Source organism: Bemisia tabaci, chromosome 9 (genome assembly GCF_918797505.1).
Source record: "Bemisia tabaci chromosome 9, PGI_BMITA_v3".
Lineage (NCBI taxonomy): Eukaryota > Metazoa > Arthropoda > Insecta > Hemiptera > Aleyrodidae > Bemisia > Bemisia tabaci.
The window spans coordinates 26,442,405-26,465,212 of NC_092801.1; the positions used below are offsets into that span (position 1 = coordinate 26,442,405).

General features: G+C 36.2%; 2 protein-coding genes across 8 annotated transcripts in view; one reads left to right on the forward strand and one right to left on the reverse strand.

Annotated features, from left to right (window-relative positions):
• LOC140225358 (Y+L amino acid transporter 2-like) overlaps positions 1–6,712 on the forward strand; it is a 118,476-nt gene extending 111,764 nt beyond the window's left edge. Inside the window, exons 11-13 of one of the 2 annotated variants that reach the window (XM_072303941.1) lie at positions 164–256; positions 1,155–1,210; positions 2,300–6,712. In XM_072303941.1, coding sequence (XP_072160042.1) covers positions 164–256; positions 1,155–1,210; positions 2,300–2,302 — 152 coding nt within the window. In that variant the 3' untranslated portion in view covers positions 2,303–6,712. The remainder of the gene's footprint in view (positions 1–163; positions 257–1,154; positions 1,211–2,299) is intronic. The other variant, XM_072303940.1, reaches the window with a different exon arrangement.
• The window catches only part of chp (leucine rich repeat containing G protein-coupled receptor chaoptin), a 75,479-nt gene continuing 58,741 nt past the window's right edge, over positions 6,071–22,808 (reverse strand). For all 6 annotated transcript variants that reach the window (XM_072303939.1, XM_072303936.1, XM_072303937.1 and 3 more), the window contains 9 exons: positions 19,703–19,813; positions 18,871–19,089; positions 17,352–17,636; positions 16,307–16,501; positions 14,885–15,169; positions 14,255–14,380; positions 13,347–13,460; positions 12,669–12,904; positions 6,071–11,611 (listed from right to left, as the gene is read on the reverse strand). In XM_072303939.1, the coding sequence (XP_072160040.1) occupies positions 11,347–11,611; positions 12,669–12,904; positions 13,347–13,460; positions 14,255–14,380; positions 14,885–15,169; positions 16,307–16,501; positions 17,352–17,636; positions 18,871–19,089; positions 19,703–19,813 (1,836 nt within the window). In that variant the 3' untranslated portion in view covers positions 6,071–11,346. The remainder of the gene's footprint in view (positions 11,612–12,668; positions 12,905–13,346; positions 13,461–14,254; positions 14,381–14,884; positions 15,170–16,306; positions 16,502–17,351; positions 17,637–18,870; positions 19,090–19,702; positions 19,814–22,808) is intronic.

The following is a 22,808-nucleotide window of genomic DNA, read 5'->3' on the forward strand; positions in this document are numbered from 1 at the left end:
GAGTCTTATTAACAGTCAAAACTTTATATCAGTCCATTCATACCTTGAAAGATGAAATAATTTGAGTAAATTTGTTTTAAATAAGTAACCAAAATCATACCGACTATTTACATTGTGAGGAAATAACTAAATGTACATTAAGAGGAGTGTAATTTTGTTTTAGGTATCGGGTGTCTGATGATTTTGACTAGTGTTCCAGTGTATCTTGTCTTCATAGCTTGGAAAAACAAACCAAAGCCATTGCAAAGAGCCGTCGGTAAGTATTTTTCTGAGATCATCATTCATTTCATTTTATTAACCTTGTTCTCAAGAAGCCTTATTGCGTCACCTTCCAGCCAGAGTATTGTAAGCGCCATACGACGTTTCAACATTTTCACCGCCATTTTATTTTTTTATAGAGGAATTGTTCAACGAAGCTATCTGAAAAATTCAATGAATTTTCTTTGTGCTACTGATGAAATTCAGTAAAATTTTTAAACAGATTCAACTAATAATGTCTCTGTAAAAAATAAAATGGCGGCGGAAATTTTTAAACGTCCCATGGCGCTTGTGATACTTTGGCCGAAAGGTGACGATTTGTTGGAAAATAACTTACGAATAACGGGAGAGTAAAACATTTTAAAGTTTTCCCAATCCCCTAATTGCGATCCATCAACCTGAATGAGACTCCAAGTTAACATAGAGAAAATAAAGGTTCTTGACGATGTGCTTATCGAAAAAACACATTACAAATCGTATAGATATATATTTTTATAGGAACAATTTTTTACTCGTAGGTCCGCAGTTTTTAATTATATAAGTTCATATTTTATTTGAATGTGTCCTAGTATCACACGTACCACGTAATTGAATATTTTTTTTTTACAGGGGGCTACGTCCCCTGATCGCTTCACGGTTCAACCCCCTGAAGCTCGTCTCTCCGTCATGCGTTACCCGTTTTTGTTATGATTTTGTATTATTCTTTTTTATAAGTTTTCCTTCTTTTCATTTGGTAAGCAATTTTATTTTATTTTGTATCGTTATCTTATTCTGAAGCGTCATGCGTTACTCATTTTTCTTATGATTTTAAATTATTCTTTTTTATAAGTTGTCCTTATTTTTATTTGCGAAGCTATTTTATTTTATTTTAAATCGTTATCTTTTTGTTTTTATAGGAAAGTTTACGCAGACTTTACAAAAGTTATTAGTTGTTGTGCGACCTGGAAGAAAGGTTCATATCTTTATATTTTTCCTTTATATTTTAATTTTATCCCACTCGTCTTCTTATTCTTTGAAATTCCCTTCATTTGCTACTAACTTAGGATGAATCTTTTTTTAAGAAGCTTTATGTTCACTGAATATAATATTTTGTCTACTTTATTCTTCAAATTACCTGCATTGTAATTGACACTGCGGCGAAGAAACTAATACCTCAAGATTTTCCGGAAAAATTATTCTACTATTGCATACTACAACACAGAAATTAAATATAACTGTTATTTTGGGCTGAGTGGAATGGAAGTTCTGATTAAGTTATACCATAACTGAGCATTGAGAACACCCTGTTCTTCATTCCCTTTTTGATTTGTTAAAATTGTTTCAAAAAAAAATGCTCGGTATAGTTTTTGATAATTTTGCAACATTCATCATTTTAAACAGATGTGGGCAGTGTAAAACCTCTACACGTGAAATTAGATCGAGCTACTAAAGTAATTTTAACCCTCAAAACATCTGCTTAAACTTTTTTCAGACCATGGTGTCCATCTAGTTGTTCTAATTTAACTTGTTTTCCTGGTCCTTACGAGAGTGCTATTAAACATTCTCACGTTCAGAAACGCTTTAATTACATACATGCTCTTGTAGTTCTAGCGTATGATCGTATAAAGTAGGCATCATTCAATTGTATTCCTCTTTGAGCAATGCGAGCATCTATCACTTGGATCGCGTTTGGCAGAAAGGAACCAATCCACATTAACCACTGCCGAATTTAACTGAACAATTTAATTTTTTAGAAGAGAACGTTTGCGCGGATTTTTTTGAAAATGTCAAGGACCTTGCCTCTTGCTATACAGAGAATTCTCTGAAATTTGCAAAAAAAAATCTGCACAACCGTTCTCATGTAAAAAATTAAATTTGCCAAGTTTAATTTGGCAATAGCTGATGTAGCTTGGTTCCTTTCTGCTCAACGCGATCCACTCATCATTTTATGCAATCAGGGAAATTGGAAATTTTTGGTTGAATTTTTTTTTCTTGTTTAAATTCTTGAACTTAACGAGTTGATAATTCCTTATTTCTTGTTTTGTTTTTTGTCTTTTTCCAGTAAAAATGACACATGCTCTACAGAAGTCAATGATGGTCGTTGGTAAGCAGTCGGCCCCATCCACACTGTAAAGTTAGGGTAATCGGCCGAAATCCTCAGAATCATTTTTGAACTCACACCGAATTAGATAAAATCGTCCTGGAACTACGAAAACGGACGCAAGACATTTTCAGACTGCGATCTTGATTTGCGAACTTAACTGCACGGATTTCGAAATGCTTACTTAATTAACCAGCCTCTAGTTTTTTAAGGGGCTATACATAGTTCTAGGAATGTTTCTTTGTATTAATTTAGTATCTCAGGTCTCAACGAAACTTTCGTTCAGTGGCACAGTGTAGGTTGAATACGTTGGGACGTGCAGTTGAGGTCTTCTATGCTGCCGTGTTAAGGAAGAACGTCATATGAACATTCGAGGGTTGCCAAATTTCTCCGCATAAAATATGTACTTTTGAGGAAAGTTATGCATATTTTTCCGTTTCGAGTATGTATGCTCAAGTTGCGTACAAAATCATCTGAAAAATTCGAAAAAAATATTCAAAATTTTTCCAGTTAATTCGGTTTTTAGTAAAGGAAATTTGGCGACGTTTAAAGGCTCATACGGCGTTTTTCCTTAGCGGCAATATGTTCGATTTTATTCCCCTTGATACTTCATGATGTATTTTGTTTTTACGAAGGGTGTCTTGGATGAAGAAAATAGTTGGAATAAGTTTAGGCTCACTAGGACAAACGCGTTTAGATTAAAAGAATTCGCGAAAACTTTTAAAAAAATCAATTTTAAACTCGATTATCGGGATGAAAATATAAGGCTCAGTTTCCCGTGTACTGGGTTCCTCCAAAAAGTGTATTTTGAGTTGCATTTTACTCGCGATGACTGCTATCGAATGTTTTTCTAATAATTACAATGGTTTCTTTTATCCAAGATACCATTCAATTAATTCCATATTCCATACGCATTTAGCTTAAGGAAACTGGCAAGGTTTTGCTTCATGTAATAAGCTTTAATGATTTTGTGCTTTTGCCTGGAGAGATTGCAATGTTTTTTATTCAATTCGTTAGAGAGAAGATAATTCTAAAGGCGCAACATTTTTGAACCTTGTAGAGAGCAACTCTGCTTCCGAGATAGTATGTCCGAATTGTGTGGGTCCAAACTTTATTTAACCAAAAAAGTTGTGCGTCCCATCACTTAAGTGCAGAAGCGTGACGTAAATTGCGATATATCGATTGTTATTCCATTTAAACCTACGGAAAAGGATCGATAAACAGGGTGCTCGCAGCGAACACCTTAATAATCGATTCTTTACCATAGGTTTAAATGGCATAACAATCGATATATCGCAATTCACGCCACGCGACTGTTCAAGTGTCATACTCTTCTGCCAGTTACCTTTAGAGTACTTTTATAGGAAGAGTATGGTCACTGCAGTTACCACCTCTAATTACCTCAGCCATTTTAGGCCGAAACCCCAGAAGCATTTTTCAACGGACACATTGCGATGTTTTGAAATTCAGTTGCGATTTTTTACAATTTCTTGGCCATAATAATCGCTAGGCTCATTAACATCTGAGCGATTATTCTCAAACTTACCTATCGCAAATATATTTCTATAAAAGGCGTTTTATAAAATCGAAATTTTTCTCAACTTAGCAAGATTTTCTGTCCGATAATATTGCGATAATATCTCCGTCGATGAAAGCGCGACTGTATCGCAAATTTTTGGGATGAAATGTTTGGGTCCTAAGCCCTCCATGAGGCTCCACTGTCCATACTCTCCCTATAAAAGTACTCTAGTTTCATAAATTATGATACTTAGATCAAGTGTATTCAAATCGTATTACTTCGTTTAGGCTTTTAATTTTTGCTAATTAATTTGAAGTCATTAGTTTTTAGATTTAATTTGGATTCATGACGTAAGAAATTCAATGTAATTCACCACTGCTCAAAGTTTGCAAAATTAGATTTCTAGTGTCGACTTGGAGCTGACTAACACGCACAATACCGAAGAACATATCTCAAATAATTAGGAATGACCGGTAATTTGTAAGGCACTAGTGAATAAATAGTAAAACATCAAATAAAGAAATAAAGAAACAAAGTGAGAGCGCTGATTATTTAACCTCTTATGCGGAATTTTTTTCCTCCGCAAAACAGGGTAGAAACACGCACACATAGTTCAGCGTGTGGTGAAATCCGTGGTCTTAGTTCAGTTCAGACCTGCCAGGCAACTACACTAACTCCGTGACAACGCGTGAAGTATCGAAAAAAATGAAGGCGCTCCAAGTCGAGATTGTTATTCTGAAGACTTTTACTCATCGAACCTTCATTATACCGATGTTATCACGTGAATTGTCGAAATAGCATAAAAGCAACTTGCAAATTCCCGGCGATTTCTATTTGGCTGCGATATTTACACGTGGACACAAAAATTATACATTAATGCTAATACTTCAAGAAAGTGAGTGAACGTCATTGAGTTCTATAATTTTCTACAATTTTTAGTTGTACTTTTAATATCATATCCATGACACGTCAACTGCATATTTTGCAGAGTCCAATATACCGTCAGTGGACCTGTTTTTTGTGTCTGTCATACCATCGAAATTGAAATGTATACAGAATATACGATGACTTTACCACAATAGTGTATGACACTATCGTACTTCATCTCCAGCAACCAGATTAAATCTGGAGGCTTGATCATTCTGTAACACCATAGCGTCATTAGTTTGGAATATGCTTGAGCACATCTCATGGCTATAAGACTAGTTGTTTTAATAGTTTGAAGTTTTAGCTTCTTTTTGAAGTACCTTACTTTTACATAACGTAGTTATTTTTGGATGTAGGATAGAATACGAAGGTATTACAGCCTCTCTTGAAATTCTCAGGTTATTTTCGAAGTTCTTCATATCTAAGAAAGGATATTTTTAAAGTGTTAGTTCGTCAAAAATATGTTTCACAACTCTATTTATTCAACTGCCGCAGCTATATTTTTCAAACCTTTATGATAGAAGTGTCTTCTTAGGTCACAAATCTTCCATTTGATAAAATAATTTTCATTATGAGGTATACATATTGAAATACGTCCTGTCCTTGAAACCGAAGCTATGTTATACCAATACGCTGAAAGCGAAAAAAAGTTGCATTTACTAAATTAAAAAGTTTAAATTTTGCTTTCTTAAACAATTAAGAGACAATACCCTCGAAATTTTGTTGAAAGGTATTTAAAATACCTATTTAAGTATATTTTATCTGTATTTTTGCAGTCTAAAAGCTCATATCAAATTGTTGCCCTTGTGTCATAACAAGTAAATTTATAACATAAAACCGATTTTCATTTTGTTCAACAGATTTTATACACAATTAATGATTTTTTGGTGCTTTTAATTTGTATGAGTAGGTTCCTTTTTAGCTTAAAGTTTAAAAACAAGACTCTGTGAAAAACATGTTTTGTTACAATGATGACAGAAGCATTTATTTTTTTAAATGTTATCGTCTAATGACAATAAATTGTTAGTTGTAGATGTGAACTTTGTGCTTGAAAAACCGATTCAGAGGTGAAAGCTCTACTTCTCCAAAATGTAAAACTTTACTGATACTTATTTCCGTATTTTATTTTTTTCTACAATTAAGGCCAATTATCATTATATTGGCTTACGTGCCAAAAATAAAAGTAGAACGAGGAAAAGTTACCGTCACACGATGACTTTTTGTGGGACGATAAATATTTCTGCAAGTGACTTATTTTTTCTGCTGTGCACTTAAATGAACATTCCTGATCTTAAGCATGCACTGATGTAAGTGCACTTAAAATCAATGCAGGGTTAGGTAATTAAAGCCGATAATTAAAAAGAATTCCCTGCAGGAAAAATAATATTCCATTTAATGTACACAATAATTCTAAATTAGTGCTGGCTATGAGTATCATAATGGATTATATTTTGTTTTAGATAAATTTAAGTAAACCATTAATTTTGTGAAACAACAGTTATTGTGACCTATTCCCAACTTCCCTTTCCAAGAAAAAAGAATCTAGAGAAAAATAACGTCCGATGAAACAAATTGATTCAGTGGTGAATCATGACAAGAATTTCTATTTTGACTTCTAGACTGGTTTTTCGAATGACAATAATTTTATCAGATTTTTGCTAAAATATTATGGGTACGCGTTCCATTTTTTTTCGCGCACGTGAGAAGACCATGTGAGATGTTCGCTCAATTGCGTTCGTTATATTTTCGCGCACGATTAGGTTACACGATTAGGGTATTAACTTGCGATTTGTTCACATTCCGTTACTGTGCATGTCTTAATTGTATTTATTAATGTTCTGTGTCTGCTCTAAGTAAAGTACTAATTATAATTATAATACTGATCTGAAGGTGAAATCCATGAGATAAAAAACTTTTTCTTTCTTAAATCAGCTGTATTTATTTTCAAAATCCTAGATTCGTCCATCCGATAGGTACCTATCAATTTTCATGAATACAATACACACATCAGAAATCCATTTCCGCTTAAATCATGAAAAAAAGTTACCCAGGTCGCCAGATTTGCCATGGTTTCTTAACAAAATCTGGCAACAATGAAGTTTACTAAATACAGACACTCTAGAGTTTATCTTAATTTCTGCATCTTTTAATCTCAAGAGTTTCATAATTACTTATGAATTTTTAAAAGGTTCTCAATACGCTCGGATGTAAGAGGTGTTCGCCAGGATGAAGCCTCCTATCTCATCACATACGGGCAGTGGTGAGGCGTGAATGATCGATTATCGATATTTCCCCATTTGAAACTATGGTAAAGAAATCGATTATTAAGGGTTTCGTTGCGAACATCTTATTTTCGATCCTTCTTCATAGGTTTATATTTACAGATTAATCGATATATCGCAAAGCACGTCACGTCACTGCATACGGGGTGAGGGAAAGGCAGGGGAGCGTGAAAAACAAACGAGGGTTATTTTTAGTGTCTTTTGTCTTAAAACGTTTGTAAAATACACCGTCGTATTCCGGTATCAAGGGAGAATTTGCACAAAAAATTTTTATCGCTTTCATCTCAGAGTGCTTAATGAGCTGAGTTCGCAGTGTTTTTCGTAATTTTTATCTGGCTTGGGAAATGGGAGAAAAATAGATTTAAAAGTGAGAAAATGTGCCTCCTCATGACGTCATCTGGCGGCATTTTCCATTTGAACACATGTATTTTAGCAGAATAGGGTATTTTGTCATATTTCCTCCAATGAGTATCCAATTTAGAGACCAAGGATATCCTCGAACTCAGTTTTCCTAGCAGTATCATTTTAAAGATGAAATTTTCAAAATTTCAGACACCTGCAAATTTTCCATTATTGAATTTTGATTTTCTGTAGACTAACGTTGCCTCGTCTCCATAGATGCTCACAAATATAAGAGGAAAATGAATTGAAAGAATACTATTTTAAGTAGAAATTTTTCCTTTATTCATATCAGTGATATACTGGAGCTCACTAAGAAGTAAGTTTTTTTCCTACAGACTGAACATTAATACGAATCAAAAACGATGCTGATCTACATTTAAATTGCTCACACACATTTAACAAAATACATCCATGAAATACAATGCAACAAACCGAAAAGCTACAATTCATATTTACACTTATCTTAACAATTTTTACAAGCCTAACTTAAGTCGTAAAAATTATAAGTAACAAATTCCTTGCCGATGAAAAATTGCGGCAGAGACAATGGAAAACAGATCGATACTTAAGAAAGTAACAGGTAAAATAAAACAGATAAGAAATTACTAGTTTTCCTTTTTACTTAACGGATATGGTATTATTATTTATCGTCCGTGTAAATCACATTACGACCTCAATGCTGTATTCAATTTCATTTTATGCTACATTGACGTATGTGAAGAAAAAGCTCTGGTAGATCATTATTCATATTAAAAGAGATATTGATTCATACTATCCTATTGTACAGCTTTCATCCTGCTAAAAATGAGCAGAATAAAGATGGCATACGATACTGCATGGAAATCACAAATATGAATTACAATACTGATTTTATCGAAAAAAAAAAAAAAAAATTAAAAATATGCATAAACAAAAATAAAAAAACATGATGCATTATTGAGAATCAAAATGTTTTCATGGCTTGTGCCATTATTGTTCTTAGAAAAATTTCATTTTGCACGAAAATCGCATTTTAAAGCTGTAAGAAGTCGAATTTACCGTTAAGCTGTAAATTTTTTAGTTTAGGACAGTATTAAACTCATTTTCAGCAATGGGTTGGCGTCAAAAATGTGCATGCATTGAATTAAATAAATTAGAAAGAAATGAAAAGTCGTATTCCATAGGAAAATAAGTATTAATTATCAATCTTTTTTAAATTTAATATTAAGCTTAAACACTACACATTGGAATGCAAATCATGAATGAAACATCCACCACAGTAACCCTAGAAGAGACCGTTTTTTCTAACTTATAAATGTATCGTAAAACTATTTTTGTTCATTTTCGATCCCTCAATCTACATCATAGGTCCTTACCAGTAGCGAGGAGTGCGAATGCTCATTATCGATATTTCCCCATTTGATGGCAGATCAATCAATATATCACAAAACACGCCACGCCACTGCTGTTTACAATAATTCTCAAAAGCAACTTTTAACTGAATATCCTCTCTCCTCTCAAAGTTGTAGGAATCCTTACGGCCACAGAGTGTGAAACATTTGCCCTCCTTTTTTATTTTTTCATAAATCCTTTTAAATAAGGTGACCCCGTAAAATGAGCAAAGGCTTCCTGCACCGATAATCTTATCTCTCATTTGAGTACAATACAACTTTCCAAACATTATTCAGTCGTTGATGAGTGAGAAAAGCTAAGCAGTCTTTTATGTACAAACCTAAAATGTATGTACTCACGGCCATAACATTGCAGTTTAACTTTATGACGATTTTCTATGAAATAACATTTACGATGGATTTTCGGTGGGACGAAGGGTACGTTCTGATAATAAATACGAGTATAAAATGTACAAAAGGAGAGATTAAACGTAAAAAATGTCAGTTATATTAGTCTTTCAGAGTCGATTCAGTTATGTATAGGAACGTAGAGTAAAAATCGTTCTTGCCACTGGCCAAGAAAGCTAATACGTGCCCATTAACTTTGCGAGAGTGACTTTGATCGTACATCCGTATGCTTTTCACGGATAAATTGGAGAATTTGAAAAATGTATCTCTATTCTAACTGTAATTTGGACTTCAAGTCTGTCACATTTTCGACCTATCGTGAGTTTTACAGTCACCCACAATTACTTCGTGATATTATCTAAAACCAATTCTTGAAGGTATTGAAAATGTGAGCAAAAGCTCAATTATTTTGAAATATTTTTGAAATTGTTTACTTTTTTTTTGAGGCAGACTACAAAAAGTAGGGATCTTTTTTTTTGCTAGTGATAAAGCACGCTATCTATGATAGTGGACAACTTGAAAGTATTTTTTATATCCCTCCTAGGCACAAGAACGCCTGTTTAAAATTTGCTACGCAAATTAAACTTCAAAAATGTCAAAGTTGAATTTTATTCTCATCATAATGAATTTAGATACAGCTGCCATATATTTTTACCGACATGGATTTGTAACATTTCAACTTTTGCAGTCTTCATTTATGAAGAATGTCACTCTTGATCCTTACGGATGGATGATAAAGTAGTTAAAATTATAGAAAGCTCAATTCAATGTTGGTTTCAATAATATAATTATTTTCCATATATTTCATTAGTCTCATTGACTGAAAGGTTCATGTTCGTTCCTACGTCACGACTAGATCCGAAGGTGGCGGCTGTTCTTCCACACTTGATCTATTCAACTTATGCAAAGAACTAAATTACGTGATACAATTATTTAAAGTTTGAAGTAGCTCAAATTGCATACCTACCGAAGTGTAGGCAAACTTCAGTCATTTTTCCGGTTATGTACTTTACCGACAGTCAAATGGATTTAAAGTCAATTGGAGTCAAATGAATGGAAAATTAATTAATGTCGGCCGGTAAGTAAAATCAAAATGGACTCGATCTCATGCTTCAATGTGGAAAAAGAATATTATTATTTGAATTATGTTGAAACCGAAGTGTTAAGTTCATAGAATACGTAGAGTCGTATTGTGAATGGGAGAGCTGGCGCCACTTTTAAGCATTTTACCGATCCACAATTCCGTGACGCTTGAGTCACGCCGGGTCTCCATTTCGATACATATTCCATTGAATTCGATGCATGAGGACTAGGGATGACGATTTTTAATCGATTTTTCGAGGTCGATTTACAATCAGAATCGATTCTTCGAGCGGAAATCAACTTATTGAAAAAAAATCGAAATCGACGTTCATGTGCACTGAGAAAAAACTATAGCTTATAAACCTATTAGAGGTAAATATGGAACACCACTAATAGTAGTACCTCTACATATAATAATAGCACATATACCTTAGTTATGGTACGGGGTACCTTAATTAGGTACAGAGACCTTAGTATGGTTCACAGACCGAGAATCATTAGTTTATTTACGACTATTATAGGTGTTCCATATTTAACTCTAATAGGTTTATAAACCATAGTTTTTTCTCAGTGTGTCACATAAGACCTAGGTTCTGTGAAACCCGAGTTTCATTCAAGTTCAGTTTTATTAGTATCTATGTTTTTGGTGCCGAACTTGAATTTTTAAGTGTTTTAAAATCGATTTCGGAAAAAACCGATTTTTTCTGATATCGATTTTTTCCATCCGATTTTTGTATCGAAAATCAAATCGATCTTCCCAAGTCTATTCATTCGAAAAATCGCTATCCGGAATAGGACCCGACCGGCGATAGACTATTTGATATAAACAAAGAAGATATGAATTATTACGTATTCTACACCGCTATTTTTGATCGAAAATGTATCGAAAAGGTGACCTAATCTCGACAAACACCGGGCTCGGAACTAGTCAACCAGAACATGCCCCAGCTCACTCCATTATATTACGACTCTGTATACTCTATGGTTCAGTTCGACACAGTGTTTCCATTCTTAAATTCATAGAATTAAAAATTTAGTGATGAGAAGAGAGAGGAGTAGAAGGAAAGTGGTTGTCTGGGGAAGGGAGGCGGCTCCCCAGCCGCACTCGATGTCACTTTTGAGCACCTCGATTAGGGATTCGTTCTTCATGTTGAAGCACTCGGCTTTTCGTAGGTCATCCTCAGCCTCCAGACATTCGACCGCGATCGTCGTAGTGCGCACAGCGTCATCTGGCGAGCGGCACAGGAACTGCCGCTTTTTCCGCTGCCACACCTCGATCCACCTGAAATTTGGAAAAAAAAAAGTGTTTCATTAATTTCCGTTTCTATCATATTTTTTGAATGGAAACAATGGAGATGTTGCATGTGTGAGGAATCTGCGATTTGACTATTAATTCTTTTGTAAAAGTTCGCGAGAAACCCGATGGTGCCACTGGTTTTCTCTGAAATCAACTCCTAAGCTCAAAAAATGCTTTTAAGTTGAGGCCATAATGGAGGGGATATTCCACGCTATCCTGAGAGTCCACCGCTACATCAAGACAAACTCTCCATGCAAAGATAGGGAGCAAATACATTAGCAGGGTTGCCGTGTTTTCAGTTGTGGAGTCCCCAAATAAAGTGGCAGCCCTGCCAATGTATTTGCTCCCTATCTATGCATTGAGAGTACGTCTTGATGTAGAGGTGGACTCTCGGGATAGCGTGGGATATCCCCTCCATTTTGGCCTCAACTTGAGAGCTTTTTCTGAGTTTGGGAGTTGATTTCAGAGAAAATCAGTGGCACCATCGTGTTTCTCGCGAACATTTACATATGAAACAACAGTCAAATCGCAATCTCCTCACACATGCAACATCTCCATTCACTTTATTTTATTTTTCTTATGAGCAGACTGGGTGTTTTACCAGAGGCAGGTAGCCATCCTCCCCTCCGTCCTTTATTTTTAACGATTTTTAGATTTTATAATATTTATGTAAGTCAGTGTGATATGTGCTAGATGGCCTGAGGAACCCTAATGCCCTAGTCGTACGCAGAAGAAGAAAAAGAAACAATCCAATTTTATAGCTATAGCTTGAAATTTATATAGAATTTTCTGCTAACAGAGAAGAAAAAACCAATGAAGCTCTCAAAAAATTACGTTGACTAGTTTTCCAACAAAAAAAAAAAAGAAAGTACGACTGGAGACCTGATGACGCGAAATTCGCGCTGGATTTTTTTTTTTTTTCTCGCCGGCTATTCACTCAGAGTAAATCATTGATTTTTAACAGTGTATTTCTACCCAAATCTAGTCGCTTCTTTTCAGTGTTTGCCTGTTCAGTGCAGTTGATGATGGTGCGGAATCTTACCCGAGCTCGCAGTTGCAAGTCCAGGGGTTGCCAGCGACGAGAAGTTGGGTGAGGAAAGTCTTCCTTGGGACCCCCAGGAAGTCCGCCGTTGAGGGGTTGCCCAGCGTGTGGATGCTGTTGTTCCTGATGTCCAGGCTGATGTTCTGGGCCGTACCCGTGTGCTCGAACATGGATCGTGGCAAAACTCCCACCGATGTATTGCGCATCATGAATAAAAGCCGCGGGAACCTAATACCCTGCGAACGGTCATTTTTTAGCGATTAATAATGTTGCACATACTTGAAGACACTTAACTCTAAAAACTTAAGCTTAATGAAGAAATTAAACTTCAAACCTCTTTTCCTTAGTTTGGTTTGATGTGACTTGATTCTAACAGAAAGTACTCATCTGACGAAGAGTTCGATTTCTCATTAAGCATCCCTGTGAAGTAGCTATGCATATATTACATATTTTAGAGGGTTTATAAACGTTTACATTTTTCATAAAATTGTAATTTAAAATATTTGAATTTATGTTTTAGTTGCGTGGTTATTTCACAGGAATCTTATTCGAAAAATCAAAATCTTCGTTCGATTAGGTTCGACTTCGAGACTCGCCGTAAAGAATCCATGATCGGAATTGCAAATTTACGTTTCAAAGTGTGTAAAACTGAACAAAATGTATGAAAATATAAGTTACCTGAAGGATATGCGAGTCTAGCGATTGCAGGAATTGTCCACTCAAAGTGATATTCCGAAGTTTTGGAGGAAATTCGCCCCGCATTTCAGCTTCTAAATTAGTCCGGTGAGTAACCTATTGACCAAGGATATTTTTTATTTCATTAAAATCACAAATCCTCTAAATTTTTTGACCATATTCAAGCACATTCAAAACTAAAGTAATAAAAGGAGTTTTGGTTCAAAAACTATCCATCAAAATTTGCCTGATTTTCACTGACATGATTTCACTGACTCATGAGATCATGAGTCTCTCAGATACATTGTCATAGAATAATCAGATACCAGAAGTTGAATCCCGTTAATTCAATTTAATACAATATTGAAGGAAAGGATCAGTTTTAAGTATGGGGTTTGCTAGAACATCCATGGGACAGAATATTTTCAGAACACGTATTGATGTCAGGAAATTTTACACACGTAGGTTTTAATGTATATAGTTCAATGGAATGGTCTAAACCAGCTTGTTCATTTTAGAGTTAAAATCTGTCAATATTGATGAAAATAACGGATGGACTTCATCAGATTTAAAAACGAGGGAGAAAAGATTGGAGAAGATAACTAAAATCTAATACAGCGGTGGTAGCACGAAAAATTCCACATATTGATAATGATACTGCCGCTTGAAACGCCTTCAGTTGCGAATGATGCAACATCATGTACATCCGTTTGAATCGTGGCGACTTAATAAAGAATAGAAAAAAATGCGAAAAGAGAAACACTCCTTAAACATTCACAATACTTTTAAAAAAGAGAGGGATCGGTATATCTGATTTACTGATTACTGATTTACTCAATCAACTTTACCCTATTTTATTTAAAAAAATATTTTTAAAACAACAAATCGGTTTAATCGAGGGATAACCTTACCTCGACATGCAAATTTCTCAGCGCCGTGTTTTGCTCCAAAATTTTCGGCAGGTTGAAATCTCGAATACTTTTGTAAGGGCTAATGTGAAGAGTCTTCAACGCCGACAACTTGCTCAATGAACCCATCTGTAAAGAATCATTATTACGATAATAGAATAATGAATATCCCTTAAAAGTAAAGGTAGGAGCTGTTTGAGATTCGAGACCACTCAATGATCTCCTGGGTATAAAGTGCTGATTTATTTTATTTAAAAAATTATTTAAACAATTTTATCTAAAATTGAAATAACTATTTTATTACTTCAATACGTGGTCTTAAAAGCCGATGCATTTATGCGTGCGAGTTGTAGAAATCAGTACCCATTGTTGGGTTAGGGTCGTATAGGCAGCAAAATTAACTTCATAGTGAGGCGTAGAGTATCCAGAAAATTGAAGGCGCTTCAGGATGAGATCGTGTTCCTCAAGCCTCTCGTCAGTAATGTCTCTAAAATAATATATTTAATATGTCGATTCGAATTATACAGATTAACCGAAGCCTTTGACCGAAACAGTTTGAGAGATGTTTATGAATTGCCGGTGATGTTTCAAAGCCTAGGACAGAAAATAACCGATCAAATTAATTAAAAATACCTCAAATTGCGTGACAGGCAGGTGTGTGATGTCCAATTCTCTCAGGCGGTTATGACCACCAAGTAGCGTTGTGTTGGTGAACGAAGCGATGTGATTGTGTGACAGGACGATGGTCCTCAGAGATGGCAAAGAGTGGACGATCAGCGGAATCTCAGAGAAGACATTATGCGAGAGGTCCAGAGTTCGAAGTGACGTCAGATTCATCGCCAACTCCACCGGGAAGTTCGAAAGACGGTTGTAGGAAAGTTGCAGGTACAGTAGACCAGTGAACGGCAATTCTGGAAGCTGTTTAGAAAAAGATCGAAATTAGCTGCTCAATGGGTAAAAAAAAGGAATAAAATCTAAAAATGGAGATCTTGGAGAAAATTGGAATTTGAATGGAATTTGGGAAATCAACAGACTAGCCCATTGCGGTGCCGTGGTGGAATACCCCCTCACCAATAATTTTCCGATATTAGCCAATGGCGTACCTTGGTCATTTTGCAAAAATTGCCGAAGTTAGGTTGGATTGCTAGAGTTCATTTTTGTGTGAATGTGATACCAAGAATATCCCCTAAAAATTTTGCCACATTGTGATAAAAAAATGTCAGCTTTCCCTCCTAAGAAGTTAACTAAGTTCGAAGTTTTCCGGACGATAGAACGTGACAGCAACTTGAAAAAAATTTCCACTGGTAATTTATATTTTCACCGGAAAACATACAGGATTGCAAAATCTCCATGATCCTGTGATCCTAAGATTGCAAGCTCGCGGTGTGCTATTCGGAAAAGAAAATACGTCTTTTAAACGACTTGAGCGCGCAACGTGATATATGCGTAGTGCATGAACTATCCTGCCGACTTGTAAGGCGCCATACCATGCGCTGCGCGAACCGTGCTGTAAGCGCAATGCGTGAGGTATACTGCGGTCTTGTAAGGCGCTACTATACGTTTGCGTTTAATGCTACTGATAATTTTGAAGCCGCGTGCTACCGTCCTGCAAATTCCCCAGCGCGTGAATTTTGGACACGCAGTGTCGAGAGACGGGTGTAGGAAAACTACTGTTATTCGGCACGCAGGAGGCCAAATTTAAAAAACTGAAACTTTTTGGAAAGCTGGAAGTATGACAATTCAAAGTCTTATTGCAGATTTAAATTATTCTTATCCATTTAAAATATATGACAAATATTAACTTACTTTACGAACAACCCTTGTACTTAGGTTACACCTTTTTACTAAGCAATTCCAGGATCATGCAACAGCCTAATCAAGGTTGCCAAATTGTACAGTATAATGCGTATATTTTACATAAGGTTAAATATGGGAAAAGTGCTGATTTTTCAGCGCAATCTGGCAACTCTGTAAAGCAACTAATTTTTCTGTTATTACTGCAGTCTCTTTATTGGAACGGGTACTCAAGGCTCGGATGTGAGGAATATAACTTACGTATGACATAGACAAATTCTGGAATCCCAAATAGATAAGGGATGTCTCAAGGCCAATGAAAACTCTTCCTTTCTGTTCGAAAGTCAACTCAGGGTTTGAGCTCAGCTCCAGGCTTGAGAGGCGTGACAGCGAACTGAATGTCGCGTCTTCAAATCGCACCAGCCGATTGAATGAGAGATCCAGTTCACGCAAACTCTGCAAAAACGGAATAAAAATCAAAAATATTTTGTCAGTTCGCAAATTTTAAAGTACGCTCTTATTATCATGCAAGGAGGTTAACGTGTAAAACTTTTGTGCCGAGGTGCCGCTCAATCGGCGAGAAAGTAGGATGGAAGGTATACAGCCTCAGAGGGCTGATTGTCTAAACTGATAAACAAAGCTATAGATAAATAAGACAAAAAGAATATGGAGGGATCTTATTGGTGAAAGCGGGCGATTGTAATGGACAAAGGAGTTAGGTAATAGACTAACTGACGGCAACTCACCAGAGACCCTTTAGTTTGTCCATCATTTACCTCGTTAGTCTTTAAGAAGCACCTAAATTAACCGATTGGATCGCTCCACATTCATCATGTTCTCTTTGTCTATCATTTGTTAATGGCTTTGTCTACCGATTTCAACAATTAGCCCGCAGACCGAATGATGGTAGTATAGCATAAGTACGTACAGAGCGCTTAATGTCAAAAGCAATATCAAGTTTCGTCCATTAATATTGCAGAACTTTCTGATAGGCTTGATCATGAATATATTGTATGATAATTACTGTAAAAACCTTATTGAAATGTGCATCGTACCCGTTGTCGATCCATTTAATTCTCTGAATCTAATGACTAGACTTGATTGATGCCGGGTTGATGTTTTGCCCATTGCTTGTATCAGGGAATCGTACGTTCTTTATGAATCCAAGATCTAATTTATTAGCTAGAATTGATAGTATATTGATTTCGGCAGTCAAACCATTCAGTTCACCGAATAACGGTACAGGTTTGGTGCAAATAAGGAACGAGAACAAAAATAATGATTTTAGCACTTGCTCAGTGCTTACCCTGAATCTGGACAAAAGCTCTGGCGCATGGATAGACTGGATGGCGTTATGCGAAAGGTCCAAGTGGCAGAGGGTCGAGGCTGCGGCGGCCGAAAACGATGAGATAGGGAATCGTCCCAACTGGTTGTAGGCCACGGAGACGTACTCAAGACCGGTTTCAATGAACAGAGAGTCGGGGAGTGATCGGAGTTTGTTCGAACGGAAGTCCACGACCCTCAGATTTGATAGTGACCGGAACAACTCGCTTGGGATGTCTGTCAGTTGGTTGTAGCCCAAGTATAGAATCTGTAAAAAAAAGGAAATGAGAGCTGTAAAAAATCGCTTAGCTACCCTTCGAATTGGAATTGTTCAATAAATGCGGATGGAAAAAGTGAGTCCTCTACAGGAAATATTAAGGGTGAAAAATGAATATGTTGCTTGACAGCTATATTAATGTTGAGCTGTTTTAAAATTTCGGATACCTTATTTTTATGTCTAATTATAATGAAAGTACCGTTTCGCTATTGCTGTTGAAATTGCCTGTTATTTGTATCAGCTCCTTCAGAAAGTTAACAAAAACATTCTACCGTGCTACGAAAAAATATCTTATAGGCATTTTAGTAGTACACACTTTTTCCTGATAAATTAGTTATTTTCCTGCAAGACTTTTTCCTTGAACTTCTTTTGTTATTTTTCTTTAAAGTATGATCAAGTTCTCCCGAAACTTTTCAGGCAAAAAACTCTGAATTTTTCTCTTTAGTAAATTTTTAATCCGAGGAAATTTGGCAACATTCAAACATTTGTACGGCGTCATTCCTCAGCGAAGTAGTATGCTTCTCGCATGAAGGACGAGAATATCAATGTATATAATTTACCTCGGCGTCGCGTCGGCTGGCAAATAGAACGCAACTTCGATTGTAACGCCTGGCATGGATGCAACTAAACAAACTTACTGATTGTGCGCATTGCGTGCGCCAAAAATGAAGGAGCTGTTCTCGCACTCATTGTGCGTTATACTAAGGTCCGATCGTTCCAAGTCAGCTAGATAATAATATCCAAAACAGCCGCTAGACTCGCACTTCACCAGGTGAAATTACAGCAAAGCACATTAGCACACTGAATTTCGACCATTTAAATGTTTGTTAAACAATTTATATTATTTGTTTAACAAACATTTAGCCCTCACTCAGCATAGAGGATTTGTAATGGATTTAAATTGAATGAAAAGGACAGCAAGAATCACCACTGCATTAACCACTCATGAATATTTTGTCTCTTTCTGGTCAAAATATCACAAGCACCATATGGTTTCAAAATTTCCGCCACCATTTTATTTTTTACTGAGAAATTGTTCAACAAAGCTGGCCGAAAATTTCACTGAATTTTCTTTGTGCTCCAGGTTAACTTCAGTGCAATTTTCAAACAGATTCAGTTCACAATTTCTCTGTAAAAATATAAAATAGCGGCGGAAATGAAACGTTGCATGGCGCTTGTGATGCTTTGTCCGAAAGGTGACGATTTATCGAGACATATGACTAACCTGCAATTTTCGTGTATTTTTGAAGGAGTCAAAATCTATCTCAGAGATGAGGTTGGCTGACAAGTCAAGCCACTGGAGATGAGGCATGTTTCCGAAATTGTCGCGGGTAGCGTTGAGAAGCGAGTTATGCGACAGATATAGGTGAGTGATGCTTGACTCGATTGGTCGGAAGTAGCCGTGGGCAATCGAAGATACGTTGTTGTGTGACAAATCCAAAATCTGCAAGAGAGAAAAAATGAAATAAGACTTTCCTCAAGAAATATTTTTGCTTACGAATTTTTGCTTACGAATTTTTTCTTACTAATTTTTGCTTACGAATTTTTGCTTTTCATATTTTTCTACCTAATCCTCAATCATTCAGTTGTTATTTTTTAATGCCAATTTATCTTCTTTTTTCCTGTTAATTCTCACTTAAATTGACAATATGCCAGTTTACATATTTTGTAACAACATCTGTACTTAAACTGCAGAACAGTGTTACACGAAGTTAAGAATCAAAGTTACTAAGGTACCTCTGTAGAATTTTATTCTGCTAATATAGTTTGCATGCATTGAAATTGCATGCTTATCATCGCTCTACGTTTGGCCGGTGGACAGCTCTGAATGCATGTGTCAGCGGGCACAAAATTAGCAATCTTTTGATAAACACCACCAACGTGTTTTGGCGGTGAGTTGTTGCATTCTTAACATTGTATAAGGGTCTTTTTTCAATCGTCTCGAATATTATATCAAATATATCATTTTTCTCTGTGTCAAACTTAATAAAACAAACGAACAAAAAAAAAACACCTCTTTTAAAATATATGTAGAACGAGCCAGTAAAAGTTCTTACCTTCACATTTGAATGGAACATTAGCTCTCTTTGAGTCAGACTGTTGTTTGCTTTCAGTTGCCGGATTTCATTATAGCTTATGTTCAATCTGAACGAGGATAACGTGCCAACCTGAAAATGAAAATGACGTCATTAAATTTCAAAAAAACATATCAACAATTAAATGACAACTGCAAAGAAAAATACACCTAAATTGGCAATTGGTTCATGAGGCCAAAATGTAAAGTATGATAATCATTAATATGTTTCAATCAATTACGCGCCTATTCGGGTCAAGAGTTAAAAGCTAATGTTTAGAAGGAAAAAATAGAAAAAGTCGAAAATTAGCACGGAACTGACCAAAATTGGAACGGTGTGAAACTGAAACTGGTACATTAAAAAATAAAACGAAAAATAATTTTCGATTTGCCTGCTAGGGCAACGGTATTTCTTTAAAAAAGTTTAAAATTATCATAAGTGAATTTAAAAAGATTTGGAAGTAACTTGATGATGTAAGTGTGATTACTCTCGAGCAACTATTCGAACTGTCTAGAAACCAAATTGCATATCTAATGAAATGAAGGCATTTTGAATCTGTAGACCTGCCACCACGCGACTTACTCAGGCTACCCCACCGTTGCGCCTTCAATGCAAGTATGATTCCTCTCGAGCAACTATTCTAACTTAACGGAGATGAATTGGCATATCCGATAAAATGAAGGAGCTTTGAATCTGGGGATACGAAACCAAGCTATGTTATTCAAAATACCTCTCTGTTGCACCGTTGATACAAGTGTGATTTCTCTAGAGCAACTATTATACTCCGGAAGTCAAATTGTAAATCTGATCAAATGAAATGCTTGGAAAAATAGTTACAGTTGTTTTTTTTGTCATGGGAACGGAGTTCCCCATGATATTAGAATCGTTCCGTTGCTTTCGCTATGGGATTCCCTATACCTCTGCGACCTTGAGCGTTTCGCCCAGTCTCCGATTTTTGGTTGATTTTCCGATGTATCAAAAACCGTTGTATTTTTTAGCCAATCATGTCTCTACGTCAAGTTGTGTTGATTGCTAAAATTCACTTTCAGCGAGTTTTTTTCCACCTGGCGATGTCGTGTCTGACTGGTAAATCTGCGCAGAACCACGAAGTTCCGTTTTTAGGCAAATTCTTTTTTTTGGGAGGTTCCGATTGGTTACTTTTCGCCATCAGTTTTCTGTTCGTTGGTGCAAAAGATCGCCTACCTCGTTGCTCTTGAGAAGCCGCCATTATCCCACCTCAAATTTTAAACATAGATATAAAGAAATAATAACCATCGTACAAGGTGGAAAATTGCTCTGGAGGACCCGTTACGGATATATGAGCCAAAATCAGAACTCGATTGATGGATTTAATCCATGAATACAGAAATATTGCCTCAGCTTACTGCCGCGATCGCAAATCCATACTGAGATGAACCTTGTGACATATGACAGCATAGGTAAACAATGTCTCACAGAGTAATGCGCTTTAATCCGATGTCTCTTATGACGCCAGTGGCCGAACTGCCGAAATCTCAAGGTCGTCTTTTGTGAAGCCCCGCTCAGCGTCCGAGATCACTTAACTGTGCTATTTTCTCCCATCGCTCTCATACGGCGAGATGGCTCAGTCAGCAGAGACACCATTCTGACGTCGGGTAAATGTCACTTTTTGTGCGAGCGGGGGTTCGAATCTCGCAGGGGACAGTTAATTTTTACTGGTTGTATTGAATGTTTTAGACCAATCATCAAACAATAATTAATACTTGGCAACTTAGGAAGCACATAGGTCCCTTATGATGCGTATTCAGGCATATGTGTAGAGTAAAAATATCATACGTAGGGTGTCCCAAAAGTACCGGGACTGGTTCTGTAACTTCAAAAGTAAGATAGATACAGACATGATTTTGGTCTCATTTTAAAGATCAACTCAATACCTATCGATTAAAACCAAGATCAGCTCAATCGGATAAAAATTGACCGAGTTATGACAATTTGAAATTAGTGAGGAAAGTTTACCCCTACGGTTTTTAGGAAGATTTTTCGCTTACCAGGATTCAAAAAGTTAATATTCGTATCCACTTTCCTCCGAATCTTCCATAACTTCCTTTTGCTTTTCAAAGTACCGTCCATCAAACCGGATGCACTTTTTCATGCGCTCTTGCCACTTATCCAACATTGTTTTCCTGAATTCTTCCTCTGGGATGGCGTTGAAAAAGTTTTGAATTGCATTCTGGATTTCGGTCTTCGATTCGAATCTTCGTCCACGAAGCTCCTTTTTAAGTGTAGGAAACATCCAAAAATCACATGGAGCCAAGTCAGGGCTGTAAGGGGGATGAGGGATTGTTTCAACTCCATTTTTACTCATAAATTCACGTGTTAAGCTCGATGTGTGAGGCCGCGCTTGTCTTGATGGAGTATCCACGAAGCTTTCAAGTCCGACCGTTTCCGGGAAATGTGCATTCTCAACTCCTTTAGCACTTTGCAATAATACGCACTGTCAACTGTTGTGTTTGGTGGTACAAAATGTTGATAAATGACACCTCGAAAATGAAAAAAACACAATAAGCATCACTTTATAGGCCGACTTTTCGATTTACGGCGATGAAGAATCTTCCTTAAAAACCGTAGGCGTAAACTTTCCTCGCTGATTTCAAAGTGCCATAACTTGGTCAATTTTTATCCGATTGAGCTGATCTTGGTTTTAATCGATAGGTATTGAGTTGATCTTTAAAATGAGATCAAGATCATGTCTGTATCCATCTTACTTTCGAAGTTACAGAACAAGTCCCGGTGCTTTTGGGACACCTTTTGTATACTTTACGCCGAATAAGCGAACCTGAAACTTAAATGCGGTAACTTCCGAAAACCATAAATAATCCAACGAAAATAAATAATTGGTACATATCAGCTTTCTTGTATGCAAAGAAAATAATTAAAAGTGTTAAAAAAGAGATGTCAACACAAAATTACATAGCCCCTTCAATTCAGAAGATACTACAAACGAACTGTACCTTAACATTTTCATATCCGAGAAGCTAACGTTCCCATGACGAATATTACTATCGCTAGCGATTGCAAAATCCAACTTTTTTTTTTTTTTTTTTTTTTT